The following is an 18,033-nucleotide window of genomic DNA, read 5'->3' on the forward strand; positions in this document are numbered from 1 at the left end:
ACATCACAATATACCAATATATCACAATATCTGAAATAAGGATGGAGCTATGGAGAGGCATTGGTTGGCTTCATGGTTTACATCGCATTGGGATTTTTGCATACCGCACACAAACACACATCAAGATTTGTGATATATTGCCAGGTTAAAAATTATGAAATGGCTATCACGATATGGACTTCGAATCGGTTTTGGATTTTATAATGATATATCACCCAGCCCTAGGGCCTCCTGGGTCCTCGCTCAGAGGCGCTCAGCTTTCTTTTGGCAGGGCTGGATGGAAGGAGGTTCCTGGGGGTGCTCTTTGAGGCTGGGGGCAGCCATCTTGGGTGGGATGCCACAGAGGTGAGGGAAACACCCCATGGGGCAGCTGCCTGTTCCCAGGAGAATTCCACCCCCCCCCCACCTTGGCTGACTCAAGGCCTCCCTTCCTCCTCCCGTGTAGGCACCCGTGTGCTCAAATGGTGTCCTGGGCAGGGGTTCTCTGGCTGGTGAATTGTGACTGCCTCCTCCTTGCAGCTGATCTGCCCCACTGGCGGGCAGAGGAGGAAAGCCCCTGGTTGTTGTGTCAGGGGGCAAATTATTCCATTACGTCCAGAATCGGCCTTAAACTACAAGTGCTATTCCAACCCTACTAACGATTTTAACTGTTTACAATGGTCTTTAAGATAAGTTTTCCCATTATTAAAATTTTGGTCTTCCTGATTTCTCTCTTTTGGTCATTTTAGCCATTTCAGCATAGTCCATAAACTTCATTTGCCATTCTTCTCTGATTTCTTGCCTCTGCCCCCCTGAGCTGCCACTTGGGCCCGCCTGGATCTGGGTCTTCTGCTGCCTTCCCCAGCTGCCTTGGCTGCTTGGACCCTCCCCTCATGGGATGAGAGACCCCCTCTCAGGATTGCTGAGAGGCTCTGCTCTCCCCACTTACAAGCTGGCTCTCCTCCGCTCACCTGCCTTCCTGTGGTTCACCTTTGCAGGTAGCTTAAAGTCCATGGAGAGGAGGTGGAGCGGGTGGAGATCCCTGCCACACCCTGCTGAGCCACCACTTCCTGGCCTCCATCCCTCCCCCCCCCCAGGCTTTCTCTGTGCATAGGCGCCGACTCCATGGGGCTTGAGGGGGCCCGAGCCCCCTCAAAAATTCGTTTGGGGGGGCTCCGCCCCCCCAATAATCTCCGGCGCCCCTCCAGCAGAGCGCCATCGCCGCCCCTCCCCCAGCCCAAAATGCACAGGGAGGGGCGGGCTGCATGCCTCCTGCCCTCCCTCCCGAGCAAAAGCTCCACCCAATTTCCTTTGGAGCTGATTAATAGGCGCAGCACGCTCTCCCCTATTCGCTCACGAGGAGGCGGCGCCACTTTATTTGCATATTCATGAGCTTATTTATTATTCATGAGCTTTCCCGGGCCCCCCCAATATTTTTTATAAGTCCGCGTCCCTGTCTCTGTGTGGTTTTGCCTGGGGAAGCTGGACCAGGACCATTTGTCAGGCAGACAGAGGAGCCTTTGATAGAACCATCCTGTATTTTGGTTCTGAGAAACCTTCTTTATGGGCTGCTTGAAGACACAGGTGACTCTGGCAGAATGCGCCTGGCTTATCTGAGGCTCCTCTCCCAGCAGCGCTTGTTCAGCTTCCTCATGGAAGGCTGTCTGCTGCAAAGCAGGGGGTGGGGGTGGGGGTGCTGGCTGCGCCCTGGAGAACCCTCTTTCCATGTCAGTGGCAGTTCCTCCTATTCTCTCCAGATGCAGGAGGACCCTTCTTGCGGGGAGGGGGGTCTGACTGCCTGTTCATCGCTGGGAATAACTGAGGCTTTAAATCTTCCTGCCTTTTCCCACTTGCAGGCTGATGAGCAGAGACCATTCTCCCTCTGCACGCCCAGTTGCAGCGGAGACGGAGCAGGGCCCATCTAGCAGGTCTTGGGAGGAGGAGGAGGAGGTTTTGGCCCCTTGTGGCTCTCCTGATGTGGGGACTCCTTTTCAGGGATCTTGAAGTTCCACGAATGCTACCTGGGCGAGGGCCCGGCTGAGGGTTCCGGAGACTTCCAGGAGAACACCGCCAGCCTCCAGGCAGTCACCAGCTCGGCTCTCGAGCACCTCAGCGCCAGTGTGCGGGAAGCGCTGGGCGTGGACTCTTACTACATGCGGTAAGGGGGGGGGGGCTTCAGTGGCAGAGGAACCGCAGAGAAGAAGAGGGGGCAGCTTTCTCCCGGCAGCCGCCGCCCAGGAGAGTGCCCCTTCCCCTTGCAGGCTCAGAGGGGATTGTTCCTGGCTGAGGCAGTTCTCCAGCAGGTCCGTCAGGAGGTCCTGGGGCTGCCAGGGGGCGCTGCCTGTGAGGATTTGAGCCAAGGGAGCCCAGGAACACGGCCGGCATTCCAGCTGGGAGGAAGGCAGGCTGCTTTGGAGGATTCCCGGCAATTGGGGAGATTTGTGAGCCGAGTGTGAATGGGATTCCTTTCCTCACAGCTGCTCTCAGAGCCTGCCTGGAGTGCAGAGGCTGCAGCCTGGTCCTTGCAGAACCTTCCTGTCCTGTGAAGATCCTGCTCCACCCTGAGCCTCTGCCTGCCTGCGAAGGCTGCTGCCTTGGCATGCATAGGCCTTTGAGCCAGTTGCATTCATCGGGGGCAGCGGTGGCGGCTTAGGGCTCTCCATGGCCAGCCGAAGAGGGGGAGGTACTCCCTTTTGCAGCAGAGGCAGGAGCTCCCTTCCAAGCCCCCACCCTGAGCTTTCTGGCAGCAGCAGGAAGATTCCTCCACCCTCTCCTGCAATGTGCCTCCTAGTTCTCTGCTGCTGGGTCTCGTGGCTCTGCTGCTCCCCAGTCATGCCAGCAGGGCTGGCAGCAGCCCCTGCTCGGGGGAGGGGGGCAGGCCAGACCTCTGAGCCCCCCCCCCCGGAGTGTTGGCTGCCCTGAAATCTGTGTTGGGAGGAGAGTAGCATGCAGATGGGCTCTGTTAATTGATCTGTACTGGCCAAATGAAGGCGGTCAAGCCAGCTGCATTCGGAGAAGGGCAGCTGCAGTTGAAATTACCCCAAATGTGCTGAAGGGGAGGTTTTGAATTGTGACTGATTGAAAGCATCATGCTTTTTGCAGGGGGGCGGGCAGAGAACAAGCTGGAATTTGAAAAGCAAAAACTCACCACAGCTGTTCCTTTTGTGTTGTTTGCCCAGCTATTTCTCTGGGCCCTGCTTGCTGCTGGGACCACAGATGCCCCCCCCCCCCGTGCTCTCTCAGTTCCTGCTGACATTCCTGCCTCTTGTTCCTCTGCCAGAGCCTCGGCCAGCAGCGAAACTGAGAGTGAGGCAGGAGACATCATGGACCAGCAGTTTGAGGAGATGAGCCACAAGCTGGACTCCACCTCGGACCCCACTGGCTTCCTGAGGATGGTCAGCAGGAACAACCTCTTCAACAGGTAGGGTGAAGGGAAGAGGAGAGACCTGGGGGCCCCTGCCCTGCCCTCCTCGTGGGGCTCTCTCCATCCAGCCACCCTCCTTCTCTCTAGCCTGCCGAGACCCCCCCCCCCCCACTTCGCTCTCCAGGGTGGGGGCAGAAGCAGGCATTCAGGCGTGGCTTGGGCAGAAAAGTGAAGCCACATGGGGGGGGGGGGACTGGGCTTTCCCCCTCATTCCAGCCCATTCAGGAGCAACAGTTACTTTAGACAGTTACTGAACATACACAGTGCAATCTTTGTTTAAAAACAAAACAAAAACACAGCTAAGCTTGCTTCACTACTTTAAGAACATGAAATGTATCCCTGAAAACTGAACCATTTAGTATATGTATGAAATTTAAAGATATACCATAAATCACCTCTGACACGAGTATTGTGTGTATATGCAAAATCACATAAAGTCTAGAAAACAGTAAAAAAAGAAAAGAAATAGCTGCACTTATCGGTGAATGTGGCTCTTCATCTTCCTCCCCTCCTCCTCTTCGCTGGATGTTGCTTCAGGGTTGACCGATAGCCAGAAAAAGTGCTTGGCTGTGGTTCAGATCCAGAGGTGGGTTGCATGGGCTCATTTGGTGATGGTGCTGCTGGGTTCTTGACCAGGGACGTGGTGATTGGCAACTGCCGCTGTTGTCTCTTGAGTTTGTCAAACATTTCCTAGTATGCAACCCCACGGATTATCTTCAGGCTGCATTCCATGGAGGGGGTCAAACACTGCAAGTCAGATCATTTGCGTGCATTGTGACTTGGAAGAGGTGAGAAAATTTCGGCAGGTTCCCACATGTGGGCTCATCCTGCTCACCATCCTCACATTCTGAAGCTGATCTGACCAGCTCCTCTCGCTCTTCAACAGTTGATGCCTGTTGGTGCTCAGTTATTTTTTTAAAAAATATAATATTTATTCAAAGTTTAAAGTTACAACAACAACAAAAAAAAAGCAATACAAAATACAAAGAAAAATAATACAACAATAACAGAAAAAGAAAAAAAAAGAAAAAGGTATAAAAATACATTCACTTAAAATAGAAAAAGAACAGATTAAACCTTTACAAACTTTCTTCCTTTACTTGTTTCCTTGACCTACTCATAACTCCCAATTTTGTATTCTAATTCCAATCGTTTTTTCAGCAAATCCTTCCAACCTTATTTTCATTTAAATAATTTAATAATATATTATAGTTTAACGTCCTCTCTTTCGTCAATTTCATCAACTCATTTTTACTTAATCCTTTTATATCATATCTACCAAAACTACCTAATTTTCATTTTCCAACATCTTTCTAACAGTCCTTAATTTTACAATGTTTTTGAAGATATACTTAAATTTTTTTCCAATCTTCTTCCACCGACTCTTCCCCTTGGTCCCGGATTCTGCCAGTCATCTCAGCCAATTCCATATAGTCCATCCCTTTCGTCTGCCATTCTTCTTGGGTGGGTAATTCTTGTGTCTTCCAGTACTTTCCGATGAGTATTCTTGCTGCTGTTGTGGCATACATAAAAAAAGTTCTATCCTCCCTTCGCACCAATTGGCCGACCATGCCCAGGAGGAAGGCCTCTGGTTTCTTCAGGAAGGTATATTTACATACCTTTTTCATTTCATTATAAATCATCTCCCAGAAAGCCTTAATCCTTGGGCATGTCCACCAAAGATGAAAGAATGTGCCCTCAGTCTCTTTACATTTCCAACATTTGTTATCGGGCAGATGATAAATTTTAGCCAGCTTGACTGGGGTTAAGTACCACCTGTAAATCATTTTCATTATATTCTCTCTCAAGGCATTACAAGCCGTAAACTTAATACCTGTGGTCCATAACTTTTCCCAGTCAGCCATCATAATGTTGTGTCCAAAATCTTGTGCCCATTTAATTATAACAGATTTAACCGTTTCATCTTGTGTATTCCATTTCAACAGCAAGTTATACATTCTTGATAAATTTTTAGGATCTAACAATTCTGTTTCCAATTTTGATTTTTCCACCTGAAAACCAATTTTCTTATCTAAATTAAAAACCTCCCTTATTTGATAGTAGTGAAGCCTCCTGTTGGTGCTCAGTTAGCCCTTCCACTTCTTCCTGGATGAGGCCAAGAAAGCCATCCCCTGGCCATCTGCACGGTGTCCTCCACCTGGAAATCCCTTGAAATGTGTGTGCATTCCTTCCACAAGTTCCTCCAGTGTGCGCTCACTGTTTCAGGCGTGACTGCATCCATGGCCTCTTTGATGTAAGTAATGCAATGGGCAATGTTGATGGACTTCCAGCATGCCATGAGATCAAGATCTGGATCAGCATCAGTTGTGTTGATCATCCAGCAGAAGGTGAGCTTTGTGTAAGCAGACTTGAAGCAGCAAATCCCATCATGATCCAGATGCTGGATGAGGAGAGAGACAGCCTCAACCTCGCTGTATGCTCAGCAGAGTGCCTTGCGGTGCCCAAGAGCATCGTCCTCAAGCAGCGGCCATTTGACCTCCAGGTTCTCCTCCTCAAGGCAATGCCGCACTTCTGGAATGAAGCACTTGTGGAGCCAGGCCAGATAGGATGAAGAAGTCACCCAGGCCTTTTTGTTGGATTGCCAAAGCACAAGAAGGAGATTCTTTTTCTTTGAGAAGAACCGTGTCTTGTCTGCATTGAAGACTTGCTCTGGAAGATGCGCCCTTTAGCTGCTCAGGGTATGCGTTCGTAGCCTCTTTGTCTGCAGATGCAGCTACCCCAGTCGTGCAGACATTTTTTAGGCTCAAGCAATGCTCAAAGCTGTTAAGCCAGCTGGGGCTGCCTTCAAAGTCCTTGGCAGGCCAGTCTGCATCTGTGGTGGAAGGTTGGAAGTGCTCATGGAGGCTGAGAGCCTTTTGCCACAAGGCACTGCCATCCCTAGGAGTGCATTTTTGGCTCGTGTCTTCCAACCACGCGTTCAGTGCATTCTCTGTCTTCATCAAAGCCTTGTCCCATGCCTGTCTGGGCACCTTTGCAGTGAGTGGTGTGCTTGCTGCCACAGCCCCACAGATCTGCTTCTCATGCACCTCGATGGCACTTATGCTGGACGCATTCCATCCATAGCTGCCTGCTGCTGTCCACATGGGCCTGCCATCCCTCAGGCAGTCCTGCACAGCCACCTCCTCTTTGAGCATCGGGCTGCTCTTTGCTTCTTTGCTTCTTTGCTTTTTTGGTTGTGGTTCTTGTTATACTTATTTATATACCACCCTTTTCCCTGACAGGGACCAATGGCAGTTTACAGATAAAAATTAGAACAGCTAAAAACATAGGGAGAAAAGCAGTCATTAAAAACAATTGAACATTGATAGAGTTTAAACTACCGTATTTTTTGCTTCATAAGACTCACTTTTTCCCTCCTAAAAAGTAAGGGGATATGTGTGTGCGTCTTATGGAGCAAATGCAGGCTGTGCAGCTATCCCTGAAGCCAGAACAGCAAAAGGGGTTGCTGCTTTCACTGCGTAGCGATCCCTCTTGCTGTTCTGGCTTCTGAGATTCAGAATATTTTTTTCTTGTTTTCCTCCTCCAAAAACTAGGTGCGTCTTGTGGTCTGGTGCGGCTTATAGAGCGAAAAATACGGTATATATAATACATTTAAAAATTGATTTAAAACATACTGGTAATTACAGTGAAAACAACATGGCACCAGCCCTTTAATTGAAAGCAGTCAGTTCTCAAAAACCTGATGGAACAAGGTCTTTACTGTCCGGTGCAAGGACAGCAGGGAAGGAGCCAGTCCAGCTTCTCTAGGGAGGGAGTTCCAAAGTCTAGAAGCAGCCACCACCAAGAAGGCCCTCTCCCAGCAGTGGTTAATGGTGATGTCTTGCATTTGGGGACCCTTCTGCAGTCTGCAACTCGCTGCAAACTCCACCACGCTCCTCTGACTCTCCAACCACACCACAACTCTCTTGCAATGGCTGTTGGGATTGCCAGCTGTGCCCCCCCCGATAAGAATTTATTTATTTTTTGATAATCCGTGTAAAGCTATGATCGTGAAAGTTGATTGGTCAGTTATTTAATTTCTTAATATATTAAAAATATCTCTGACTGGTGTGCAGAAAACTGAAGCAACAACAGACAACTTAAACAAAATAATATTACAAAATACACCACTATGTAGAGAAATGTTACCTTAATGCAAAGTTACTAATATATATAAATCCGTATTGATTCATTTTCCTTTTGACCCACCCTCCCACTCAGCCTCCAGGGTCCAAAAAGTTAAATCAGCGAAATATGTGATCTACCCATAAAAGGCTTCATTTTGTTCAAAGGGTAATTAACAATATATCCAGGTGTTTGAGACAGAGCAGCTGTGTCGGAAGGAACTTCGGCGGCAGCTCCAAGGTTTTGAGGTTGGGAGAATAAGGGGAACAGAAACCATCAGTACTGCAGTAAAATGGAAGAAGGTTTTTTATCTGGTTTAGAAATAGTTTGTAGACTCACAGTGTTACCATACAAAAAAGAAGTAAATGTTTAAAGATTTAAAACACAAAAAATAAACATTCTTACAACAATCTTGTTGTGGTTATTTATTAAATTTACATACTGCCCTTCACCTGCAAATCCCAGGGCAGTTCACAACAGAAACGCCCCCCAAACAAAAAACGGCAAAACTAAATGCAGTCGTTTTACCGGCAGCAAAGGGGCCCGTCCAGATCTCCATTCTGCGTGTGTCTTCCTGGCGGCAAACGTTCCGTGGGGTCCTGAGCTGGACCTGCCGCTTTCCTGGAGGGAGAGGTTCTGTTGCACTGGGTCTGGGGGTGCCTGAGGAGCCTCTTCAGCCTGAGGCCACATTCCCTTTGTACTGTGGCTTAGCTGCTGGACAAAGCCAGAACCAAAGGGGGCAGGCTGGGGAGAGTCCCAAGGCAGCACCAAAAGAGTGGGTGGGGAAGGAAGCAGCACCTTGCAGGGCCTGGAAGAGGGTGTTTGCCTTGCAGCCTGCCAGGCCTCCCTTGTTCTTCATTAAGCTGTGCCCCCCCCCAACCTGTCCCTGGGATAAATTCTTGGTCTCACAAACAAGGCAGGATGGTGGAGGGGTGCTGCCCCCTTCTGGCTGTTCAGAGCCTATGCTGCTTCCTCCTCTTGCATCTCAAACTCATCTCCGTGTGGTGAGCAGCCATGAGGTCTGGGCCCTTTGGGAAAGGAGAGGGAGAGGGAGCCTCACTGGGCAGTGCCCGCTGCCCCCTCTCCAGCCAGGCTTAGGAGATGGACCTCCTCCCTGCCCCCTGCCAGCAAGGTCGCTCAGCTTGCGGGGCAGACTGAAGGGATCGGCTGTGGTTGGCGTGGGCGCAGAGGGAGCTGCCTCCATCCTGCGGGTTCTCGCCAACTGGGGCTTCAGCTGCCCTTGAAGTGGACCCATGCCATTCTCCCCAGGTCAGAGGTGGCAGCCGCTGCTTCACTCAGCCACTTGTGCTCAGCTGCGAAATGTTCCCCCCTGGAGATTGTGCCAATGCCGTGGGGCATGGGCTAACTTCTGGAGAAGAAGCAGGTGCCAGGAGGTCCTGGCACTGGGCTGATCTGCCCCCCAGCCCCTGCCTCCTGTTGCATTCCAGCCAGTGCCCATGGGCACCTCAGGAGGGGCAGCAGAGCCCTCCACTTCTGCAGGGCTTTTGGGGTGTGTGTGCCAGAGGGGTTGGGGTTCTAGACCTGCAACGCTGTCCCTCTCCCCGCTCTCCACAGGAGCTGCCAGAGCATGAACAGCCTCTTCAGCGGAGGAGGCCCACCGTCCCCAGCCAAAGAAGCCGCCACCTCCTCTTCCTCTTTGCCCCGCCGGCTCAGCTCCTTCAGCAAGTCCCCCCTGCGCTCCCTCTATGACCTGCTGATCGGGCCCATGGAAGGGGTAAGTCCTGGGCAGTGCCTCCCTTGGGATAGCAAGGCCCCTCTGGACACTGCTGGGAAGCAGGAGGGGGGGTTGCAAGAGGGTCCTGGTGGGGCGAGGTGGGGTGGCTTCCCTTTCTGGGATTCCTCCTATGAAACCTAGTTGGCCACCAGTTTTGTCCCACTCCAGAAAGGAGAAGTACAGAGCTGAAGTCTTTCCTGCCTTCTTCCTCCTGGCGGCGTCTGGTCAGGGAGAGTCCTGGTTCGGCCGCTTGCGAGAGAGACCTGGCAGGCAGGCAGGAGAAGCGGGTGGCTCTGCCTCTCCCCCCAGACCTTCTTCTCCTGGGCCTTGGGGTCTTTCGTTAGCACTGACCTGGGTCCCCTCTCCCCTTGGCCTTGCTCTGTTGTGGGCAGCTGGGCTGGGGGGCGTGCGCAGGAGGGAAATGCAGCTCAGCCTGGCTGTGAAGGTGCTGTTTTAATAATTCTGAATGGCTTTGGTTTCTTTTGTGCCGCCCCAGGCACCTTTGGGAGGAAGGGCAGGTGTGTTCCTGTGTGTGTGTGTGTTCCAAAAGATCTCTGCCTCCTCCTCCCTCCCAGGGCCTGATGCACTCCAGTGGGCCGGTCGGCCGCCACCGGCAGCTGGTCCTGGTGCTGGAAGGGGAGCTGTACCTCATCCCTTTTGCGCTCCTCAAGGGCAGCTCCTCCAACGAGTACCTGTACGAGCGCTTCAGCCTCATTGCAGTGCCCTCCCTCCGTGCCCTGAACCCCAGCGCCAAGGTAGGCTGCCTGGGCCCCCACTTCTCCTCCGCGTCCTCTGGGCCCTGGGAAGCTGGTGGGGCAGAGTCGCCCCGGAGTCCTACCCCCCCATCCCTGCCTCCCTCATGTGACCCTCCAAGACCCCCAAGCCACTTTTGTTCCAGTGGCAGGAAGGTAAAGCCCCGGGTCTGCCCTCCTGTTCTTCCTCCTTCCACCCCACAGCTCCCTGGCCCGCTTTGTCATGCTAGCAGCGCCAACCAACCTGTGCTGCCAGGCCACAGCAGCACATAGAGGGTGCAAGTGCCCAGCTGGGAGGCAGTGAGGGGGCGAGGGAGTTGGTCCTCCGACCAGCAGGGGTGGCCCCGTGGTCAGGCATTCCCTGTGCGGGGCTCGCTGGTGTGAGCAGTCCACCCCTGGGGAAGGTGACACAGCCTCTCCTTCTGCCCTTCCAGAGCCAGGCCAAGAAGGGTCCCTCGGCGTACGGCAGCTCCCCTGCCATGGCTGCCGTCATCGGCAACCCCAAGCTGCCCCCCTCGGTGATGGACCGCTGGCTGTGGGGGCCCATGCCCTCTGCCGAGGAGGAGGCCTACGCAGTCGCGGAGCTGCTGGGTTGCCAGCCCCTGGTGGGCAGCATGGCCACTAAGGAGCGGGTGATGAGCGCCCTGGCCCAGGCCGAGTGCGCCCACTTCGCCACCCACGTCTCGTGGAAGCTGGCCGCCCTGGTCCTGACGCCCAACGCCGAGAGCCTGGCGGCCGGCAGCAAAGGTGCCTTCGGTAACTCCTACACCATCCCGGAGTCTCTGCGCATGCAGGACGACACCAGCGACGCAGAGAGCATCTCAGACTGCCCGCCCCTCCAGGAGTTTCTGCTCACGGCAGCCGACGTGCTGGACCTGCGCTTGCCTCTCAAGCTGGTGGTGCTGGGCTCCTACCAGGAGTCCAACGGCAAGGTCACGGCCGACGGCGTGATTGGGCTGACGAGAGCCTTCCTGGCGGCTGGCGCCCACTGCGTCTTGGTCTCCCTCTGGCCGGTGCCCACGGCCGCTTCCAAGGTGTTTGTCCATAGCTTCTACACGGCGCTGCTTGGAGGCCTCAAGGCCAGCGCAGCACTGGGAGAGGCCATGAAGATGGTGCAGAGCAGCAAGCAGTTTGCCCACCCCTCCAACTGGGCAGGTGAGGAAGGCTCCTGAACATGGCGCCCACCCCAGACCAGGAGGTCACTGCGGCTGTGAATGTCATGAGCCAAAGGTGGCGCTGGCATAGCTTGGGGGGCTGGGTGCTCCCCCTGCCCTGCCCTTGCCGTGGGTCAGAGAGGGTGGCTCTTACCCCTGAGACCATGTGCAAGGCGAGCATGGCTAGCCCACCCATGAGGCAAGGTGAGGGACTGCCTCAGGCTGAAGCATCCACAGGGACAGCAGATCTCACCTCCAAGGAATGGCAATGATGGCACATTCCTTGGAGGTTGGATCTGCCACCCATGCTGCCTCTAAGTGGCCTCTTGGCGAATAGGAGGGACTGCTGGTCTCCGTGCACCCCTTGGGGAGAAATGGCAGGGGCTGCCTTTGGGGGGTCTCTAAGTCTCAGCACCGGCCCGACGTGATTGAAAGTGGGCTGCTTTTCCCCCTACAATGCCCTCTGATTCCCACTTCAAGTGATTTTGCAGCCCCCACCTTGTTCCCAAAGCATATCACCTTCACTCCCCCTTTGTTCCCTGGCAGGAGGGGGCAGCATTTTGTGGTTTGCCTCGGGTGCCAAAATGCCTTGGGCAGGCCCTGAGAGTGAGACTTGTCCCCGCTGCAGGCTTCATGCTGATTGGGAGCGACGTGAAACTGAACAGCCCTTCCTCTCTGGTTGGCCAAGCCCTGACCGACATCCTGCAGCACCCAGAGCGGGCGCGCGATGCCCTGCGGGTCCTACTCCACCTGGTGAGGGTGCAGCCGCTGCCTCAGAGGAGCTGAGCATGTGGGTGGCGAGACAAGTGGCAAGGAAGGGGCTGGCTGTGCTCACCTCAAGCCTTGAGCTTCTCTGGGGGCTCTTGCCGGATGTGGGGCATGTGGAGCCCCTCAGGAGCCTCCCTCTAGCTTGGGATGGGGCAGGGAGGGAGCTCACACACTCTGCTTTGCGCATAGGTTGAGAAGTCCCTGCAACGGATCCACAGCGGGCAGCACAACTCCATGTACACCTCCCAGCAGAGTGTGGAGAACAAAGTGGGCGGGATCCCAGGCTGGCAGGCTCTGCTGACCGCGGTGGGCTTCCGGCTGGACCCCCCAGCCAGCGGGCTCCCCGCAGCTGTCTTCTTTCCCACCGCAGACCCCGGAGACCGTCTCCAGCAGTGCAGCACCACGCTCCAATCCCTGCTGGGTGAGGCTTGGGCAGAGGCTGGGCAGGGCACCCTCTGGGGCACCCAGGGCCTGGGGTGGGGGTGAGGGTGGGGCTTTCCCCCAGAGTTGATGGGGCCTCTCTGCCTCTCTCCATGGCAGGTTTGCCCAATGCTGCCCTTCAGGCCCTCTGCAAGCTCATCACCGCCTCTGAGACGGGAGAGCAGCTCATCAGCAGAGTGAGTGGCGTGTCACCCCCCCCCCCCCCGAGGCCCCTCTGGCAGTGATCACTGGGGCCAGACAAGGAGCGCTGCCTGACGCCCACCGTGCCGCAAAGGGACACCATCAGGCTGCTGCCTGAGCACGCCCTCTCCTGGCTCTAAACACCTCTCTCTCTCTCTCTCTCTCTCTCTCTCTCTCTCTCTCTCTCTCTCTCTCTTCTCCTTTCTGCTTCCCAAAGGCTGTTAAAAATATGGTAGGAATGGTGAGTATCAGACCCCTCCCTTCAGCCCTCTCTCCCATCCTGCACCTGAGTTCTGGGGCGGGGGGGGGGGCAGCCTTCTGCTTCCCTCCTTTGTGTCCTTTTCAGCAGCAGCAGCAGCCGCCGCCTTGCTTTCCACCCTGTCCCCTGGAGCAGCACATTCCTTGCTCTTTCCTTCCTCCCGCTCCTCCCTTGGCTGGCCTCCAGAGAGGAAGGGGGCAGGGGAGGGGGGGGGGGAGAGTCGAGCTGGGCTGGCCTGCCTCTAACTACTTCTCCTTCCTCCTCCTCCTGCACTCCAGCTCCATCAAGTCCTGGTGCAGCTCCAGGTGGGAGAGAAGGAGCAAGATTTCTCCTTGGCCCCCATCCAGGTCTCCATCAGCGTCCAGCTTTGGCGACTGCCAGGCTGCCATGAGTTCCTGGCAGCTCTAGGTAAGGCAGGGGGTGTGTCTTTGGGGGGCCAGCTGGGAGGGAGGGCAGGACAGGTCCTCCTGCTCCAGGGGCTGCCCACTGGGCTCCCGGCCTTAAGCCGCGTCTTGCTTGCAGGCTTCGACCTGTGCGAAGTTGGCCAGGAGGAGGTGATCCTGAAGACAGGCAAGCAGGCCAGCCGCCGGACGATGCACTTTGCTCTGCAGACGCTTCTCTCGCTTTTTGGTGAGGCTTCTGCCTGGGAAAGGGGCGCCTTGTGGCTGGGATGGTGGGCATGGAACACAAGCTTCCTGCACGGGGAGTGTCCTCCAGCAGCTGCCCAAGAGACTGGGCGAGGGGCACCAAGGGGCTAGGAAAGGAGGGCTGGGTGCCACCGCTCCTTTGCTCAGCTGTTGCTCTGGAACTGCGCCTGGTCTTTTTGGCAAATGGCAACCATGCCTGGGTGGCCGGCAGGACAAGCGGCAGCAGCTGGAGATACTGGCACCAAATCCTCCAAGGAGGGGTGGGGTGGGGTGCCTGCCAGCAGCATGTGGCCCTCGGGGGGTTCCTGAGTGGTGAGCAGTGGAGACTCACAGCTTGGCTCCAGGGGGTCAACCCCAGTAAGAGCGCTTGAGGCTGTTCCTCTCTGGGGCCCCGGGAGCACCCCTGCTGCCTCCTTGGCTTTCATGGCCCTCTCTGCTTTCTCTAGATTCCACGGAGCTCCCCAAACGACTCAGCCTGGACAGCTCCTCCTCCCTCGAGTCGCTGGCCTCTGCTCAGTCCATCTCCAACCCTGGGCCGCTGGGCTACCAGAACCCGCCCTTCTCCCCGCCATGCCCTGACAGCCTGGGCTCTGACGCCATCTCCGTCTACAGCCTCAACTCCATCACGTCTTCCATCAGCTTTGCTTCCAAGCCCGAGTGTGGCATGGCGGAAGGGGGCGGCTCCAGGGGGCGCCTGGACCCCGAGAGACCCAAGAATGCCTATCCCCAAAGGGCTGCCCCGCCCCACGGGCAGCTCTCGCCTCCAGGCAGTGTTGTCCCCAGCAAGGAGGAGGAAGACGATGAGGAGTATGAAGGCTTCTCCATCATCAGCAACGAGCCTCTGGCGAACTACCAGGACAGCAGGCGGGGGCACTTTTCCCCTGACCACAAACCCTCCCGGACTCGTAGAGGCAGAGGCGTTGTGGTCTCGGTCAGTTCCAAGGGGAGTGTCAGCTCTCCCAACTCCCCTGTGAAAATGGCTCTTATTCCCAGCCCAAACTCCCCTTTCCAAAAAGTTGGGAAACTGGCCAGCTCGGACACTGGCGAGTCGGATCAGTCCAGCACTGAGACAGACAGCACCGTCAAGTCCCAAGAGGAGAGCGCGCCCCCGCTGGACCCTCGCGAGCTGGCCCAGAAGATCCTGGAGGAGACGCAGAGCCACCTCCTGGCCGTGGAGCAGCTGCAACGCAGCAGCCAGCTGGCACAGAGCAGCAGCAGCAGCCCGGATCCCCTCCCCAGAGCCCCCCTGCTGCCCATGGGGCGTGCCTCCTCCTTCCGCTCCTCAGAGACCAGCGCCTTCAGCAGGCCTCCGTGCTCCGGCCACAAGGGCCAGGCCTCCCCTGCCCCCCTCCGGCCAAAGCCCCCTGCCAGGAGCTCCTCCCTGCAGAAAGTCAGCTCTGGCTACAGCAGCCCCACCACCTCCGAGGCCTCCCACCCAGAGGAAGGGGCCGGCCCCCACAGCAGCCAGCCGTCCCCCAGCTCCGAGCCTCAGGGGGGGTTCCTGCCCGGGGAGCAGCAGCCTCTGCCGTCCTCACCCTTCCGGCTCAAATACCCCAGCTCCCCCTACAGCACCCACATTTCCAAATCGCCCAGGAACGCCTCCCCGAGCTCAGGGCACCACTCCCCGGCCGGCAGCACCCCCTCGCCCGCTCTCTCCTACTCTTCCGCCAGCTCTGCCCGCTCCAGCCCCGCCGACGCCCCCTCCCTCGACAAGCTCAAGATGGCCGCCATCGATGAGAAGGTACAGGCCATCCACAACCTGAAGATGTTCTGGCAAAACGCCCCTCAGCACCCCACGGGGCCCCTCAAGATCTTCCGGAGCTCCTCGGGGAGGAGGGACGTCCTCAGCTTGCTGAACTTGTCTCCGCGGCACGGCAAGGAGGAAGGGGCCGACAAACTGGAGCTGAAGGACTTATCTGCCCCTCGGCCACTTTCTTCCCCTCAGAGGGGTGCCCCCAATGGACACACCAGCCCCCTGCCCCCCCCGGCACAGGCCCCAGGCCCCACCAGCACCCCCGGCCCTGGGCGCCCCGCACGGCTGCCCTCTGGGAATGGCTACAAGTTCTTGTCGCCAGGACGGTTCTTCCCCTCCTCCAAGTGCTGAAGCCACCGGCCACCTGCTCTGCTGGTCAGGAGCCCAGGGCCTTGGACGGGGCAGAACCTCGGGCAACGAGCTGGGAGGCGGATCCAGGCGCTCAGTCAGCTGCCTGGGCAGAGGCCAGAGCTGTGGATCGGTGCCAGCTGGCAGCTTGCCTCCTCTCGGTGCCCCCCCCCCCGGTGCCGGATACCAGCTTCCAGAGTCACCAAGGACTGGAGTGGGAGGAGGGTGTTCTAGCAGGCAAGATTCACAAACAACTGTCTGTGGTGAAGAGGTACAAGCCTCTCTTTTGATGCTTCTGGGGAGGTGGGTTGCTAGAAGTGGGTTGGCACTGCCCTTTTCTGGGAGATGCAAGTGTGGTCTTGTGGTCGCCTGCCCTCCAGGGGTCTTCTCTGGAATGACCAGCCCCCGCCTAGAGACCTTGTCTGGCTGGGACAGGCAGGAGGATCCCTTGGGTGCTGGAGCTGGTGCAGAGTCAAACCACAGCAGGCTCTGTCCTTTGCAAAGGATGACGCGACTCTGCTCTGGGGCAGTAGCTGCTGGCCTGGAGGTCCAGGGCCCCCCATGTGGCACCAGGCCTCCTGCCTCCCTTTGCCACCTTGCCTCCTCCTGGGGGCTTTCCCTTGCTCACCTGATTTGGGTCAGACACCAGGCTCCGCGTCCCAAGCACAAAGGAGAGCTCCCCACCTTCCTCCCCCACATCCCCATTACTGTGCCAGGGGCTTTGGGTTTCTGAAGGCAGGAGTGTGGGGGTTGCCAGGAGATGCCCAGCTTGCCGGCACATGGGGAGCAAGTGTTGGGGTTCCTCTCCTTTCTTTGGTTTTCTTTCTTCACATTTCCAAGCTATGCAGCTGCGGGGGGTGGGGGGGAGCCTTCGTCCAGGCCAGGAGACGCAGGCGGAAGCCAGAGAGTGGGAAGACAGGGCAGGTCCCAGCAGGCCGCTTGCCCATCAGTGGGAACCCAACCCTTCGGGGTCCTGCCCATTGGCTGGTGGGTGTGGTGGGCCTGCCCCCCAAGGCCCAGCCTCTTCCCTTGTGGGTGCGAGCTCTCGGGAGCACCTCTTGGTCTTCGTCTATGCAAAGCCACTCTGCAGGCAGCTGCAGGAGGTGTTCTGCAAAATCTTGGGGGGGCCTGTAGCCCCGCCCCCTGCAGCCTGCAGAGCTTCTGTGCTTCCTTCCTTGCTTGCTTCTTAGGCAGAAGTCTAAGCAATGGTGCTTTCATGGGCTTCCGCCCTCCTCCGCCCGCTTCCTGGTGGTGCCAGGCGCTGCAGCCTCCAGCCTTCTCAGAATGCCAGTTCTTCCCTTGAGGGGGGAAGAGGGGGCTCCCTGCAGGGCCCCTTTGGCCTCAAGTTCCACGTTCAGCAAAGCCTCACCCCTCTGCCCCCACCCTGGCTCTCACCTCACTCCTCTGCTCCCCGTGAGGAGGAATCGACCAGGTTTGTTGCTTATATGGGGAAATTCAGGAAGGATCATATCTCTGCACCCCAGGAATCTGTCCCCTGTGGAGCCCCTCCTCGTTCGTCGTCCTCCTTGTCGTGTTTGTGCATGTCTGAGTGACAACACTGCTTCTCACAGTGAGCAATAAGCGTTCGGTGTGATGCCACGTACAAGTCCCCCCCCCCCACTCACACACACACACACACACACACACACACACACACACCCCTCGCCAAGAGAGGGCCCTTCCATTTGACTCCAGGCTGCAGAGGTCTCTGAGCCACCTGGGCTTTGGTCTCTGTGGGGCCCAGAGCTGGCCAGAGCATGCTGCCCGCTCCCCTCCTGCGCCAAGGCCCTCGCCCAATCTAGGGTCATGCTGGAGAACGGAAAGGTCTGGGGGAGGGTGGTTTCCAAAGGCCCCTCCCCCACCTGCTTGTGTCCATTGGGGGCCTTGTGGTCCATCTGCTCTGCCCCTTGGTCATGTGTTCTTGTGGGGAGGATCCTGGCACACACACACAAAGACACATGCTGCCTCCCTGCCTCTCCAAAGCTGGCTGGTCCTCTGCACTCTCTGATCTTTATGCAGCGTTTGCCATGTTTGGCCTATATGGACTTTTTTGTAAATTAAAACTCCCGTTTCCAGACAGCATTAAACTTTTTATATTACGAAGTTTACCATGTAAAAAGAATTTCATATTTTTATTGCAATTCCTAAGGCATTTGGCCGCCTCCTTTGTGATTTCCTTTGTGTCTATTAAAGCATGAGATCTCTCAGCTCCTGTGTTCCTTGTCTGACATAACTGGCTCTTGGCTTCCCCAGCAGCGCACAAAGGAGGGTGGGGGAGCTTTGGCTGCTGAGCTGGAAGTGGGGAGTGGCAGCCAGGCTGTCCTGCACCTCGACTCTGTGGGGCCCACCCCTTCCTTCATCCTCTCTCTCTGACCCAGCATGGGCTTCCTTCTCCAGGATACAAGAGGGGTTCAGGTCTCCCCTCGAACTCTGCCATTGAACAGGATGCCAGGCAGATGTCGGGCCCC

The 18,033-nt window shown here is 56.4% G+C and overlaps 1 protein-coding gene across 4 annotated transcripts in view; it reads left to right on the top strand.

Annotated features, from left to right (window-relative positions):
• Positions 1 to 17,772, top strand: part of TTC28 (tetratricopeptide repeat domain 28) — a 108,859-nt gene extending 91,087 nt beyond the window's left edge. For 3 of the 4 annotated variants that reach the window (XM_028711076.2, XM_077920540.1, XM_077920539.1), the window contains 12 exons: positions 1,975 to 2,137; positions 3,260 to 3,400; positions 9,104 to 9,263; positions 9,839 to 10,018; positions 10,450 to 11,170; positions 11,798 to 11,922; positions 12,127 to 12,358; positions 12,478 to 12,554; positions 12,776 to 12,799; positions 13,096 to 13,225; positions 13,340 to 13,447; positions 13,911 to 17,772. In XM_028711076.2, coding sequence (XP_028566909.2) covers positions 1,975 to 2,137; positions 3,260 to 3,400; positions 9,104 to 9,263; positions 9,839 to 10,018; positions 10,450 to 11,170; positions 11,798 to 11,922; positions 12,127 to 12,358; positions 12,478 to 12,554; positions 12,776 to 12,799; positions 13,096 to 13,225; positions 13,340 to 13,447; positions 13,911 to 15,568 — 3,719 coding nt within the window. In that variant the 3' untranslated portion in view covers positions 15,569 to 17,772. The remainder of the gene's footprint in view (positions 1 to 1,974; positions 2,138 to 3,259; positions 3,401 to 9,103; positions 9,264 to 9,838; positions 10,019 to 10,449; positions 11,171 to 11,797; positions 11,923 to 12,126; positions 12,359 to 12,477; positions 12,555 to 12,775; positions 12,800 to 13,095; positions 13,226 to 13,339; positions 13,448 to 13,910) is intronic. The other variant, XM_077920538.1, reaches the window with a different exon arrangement.
• The last annotated feature ends 261 nt before the right edge of the window (positions 17,773 to 18,033 follow it).

Source organism: Podarcis muralis, chromosome 16 (assembly GCF_964188315.1).
Source record: "Podarcis muralis chromosome 16, rPodMur119.hap1.1, whole genome shotgun sequence".
NCBI classification, from domain to species: Eukaryota; Metazoa; Chordata; class Lepidosauria; order Squamata; family Lacertidae; genus Podarcis; species Podarcis muralis.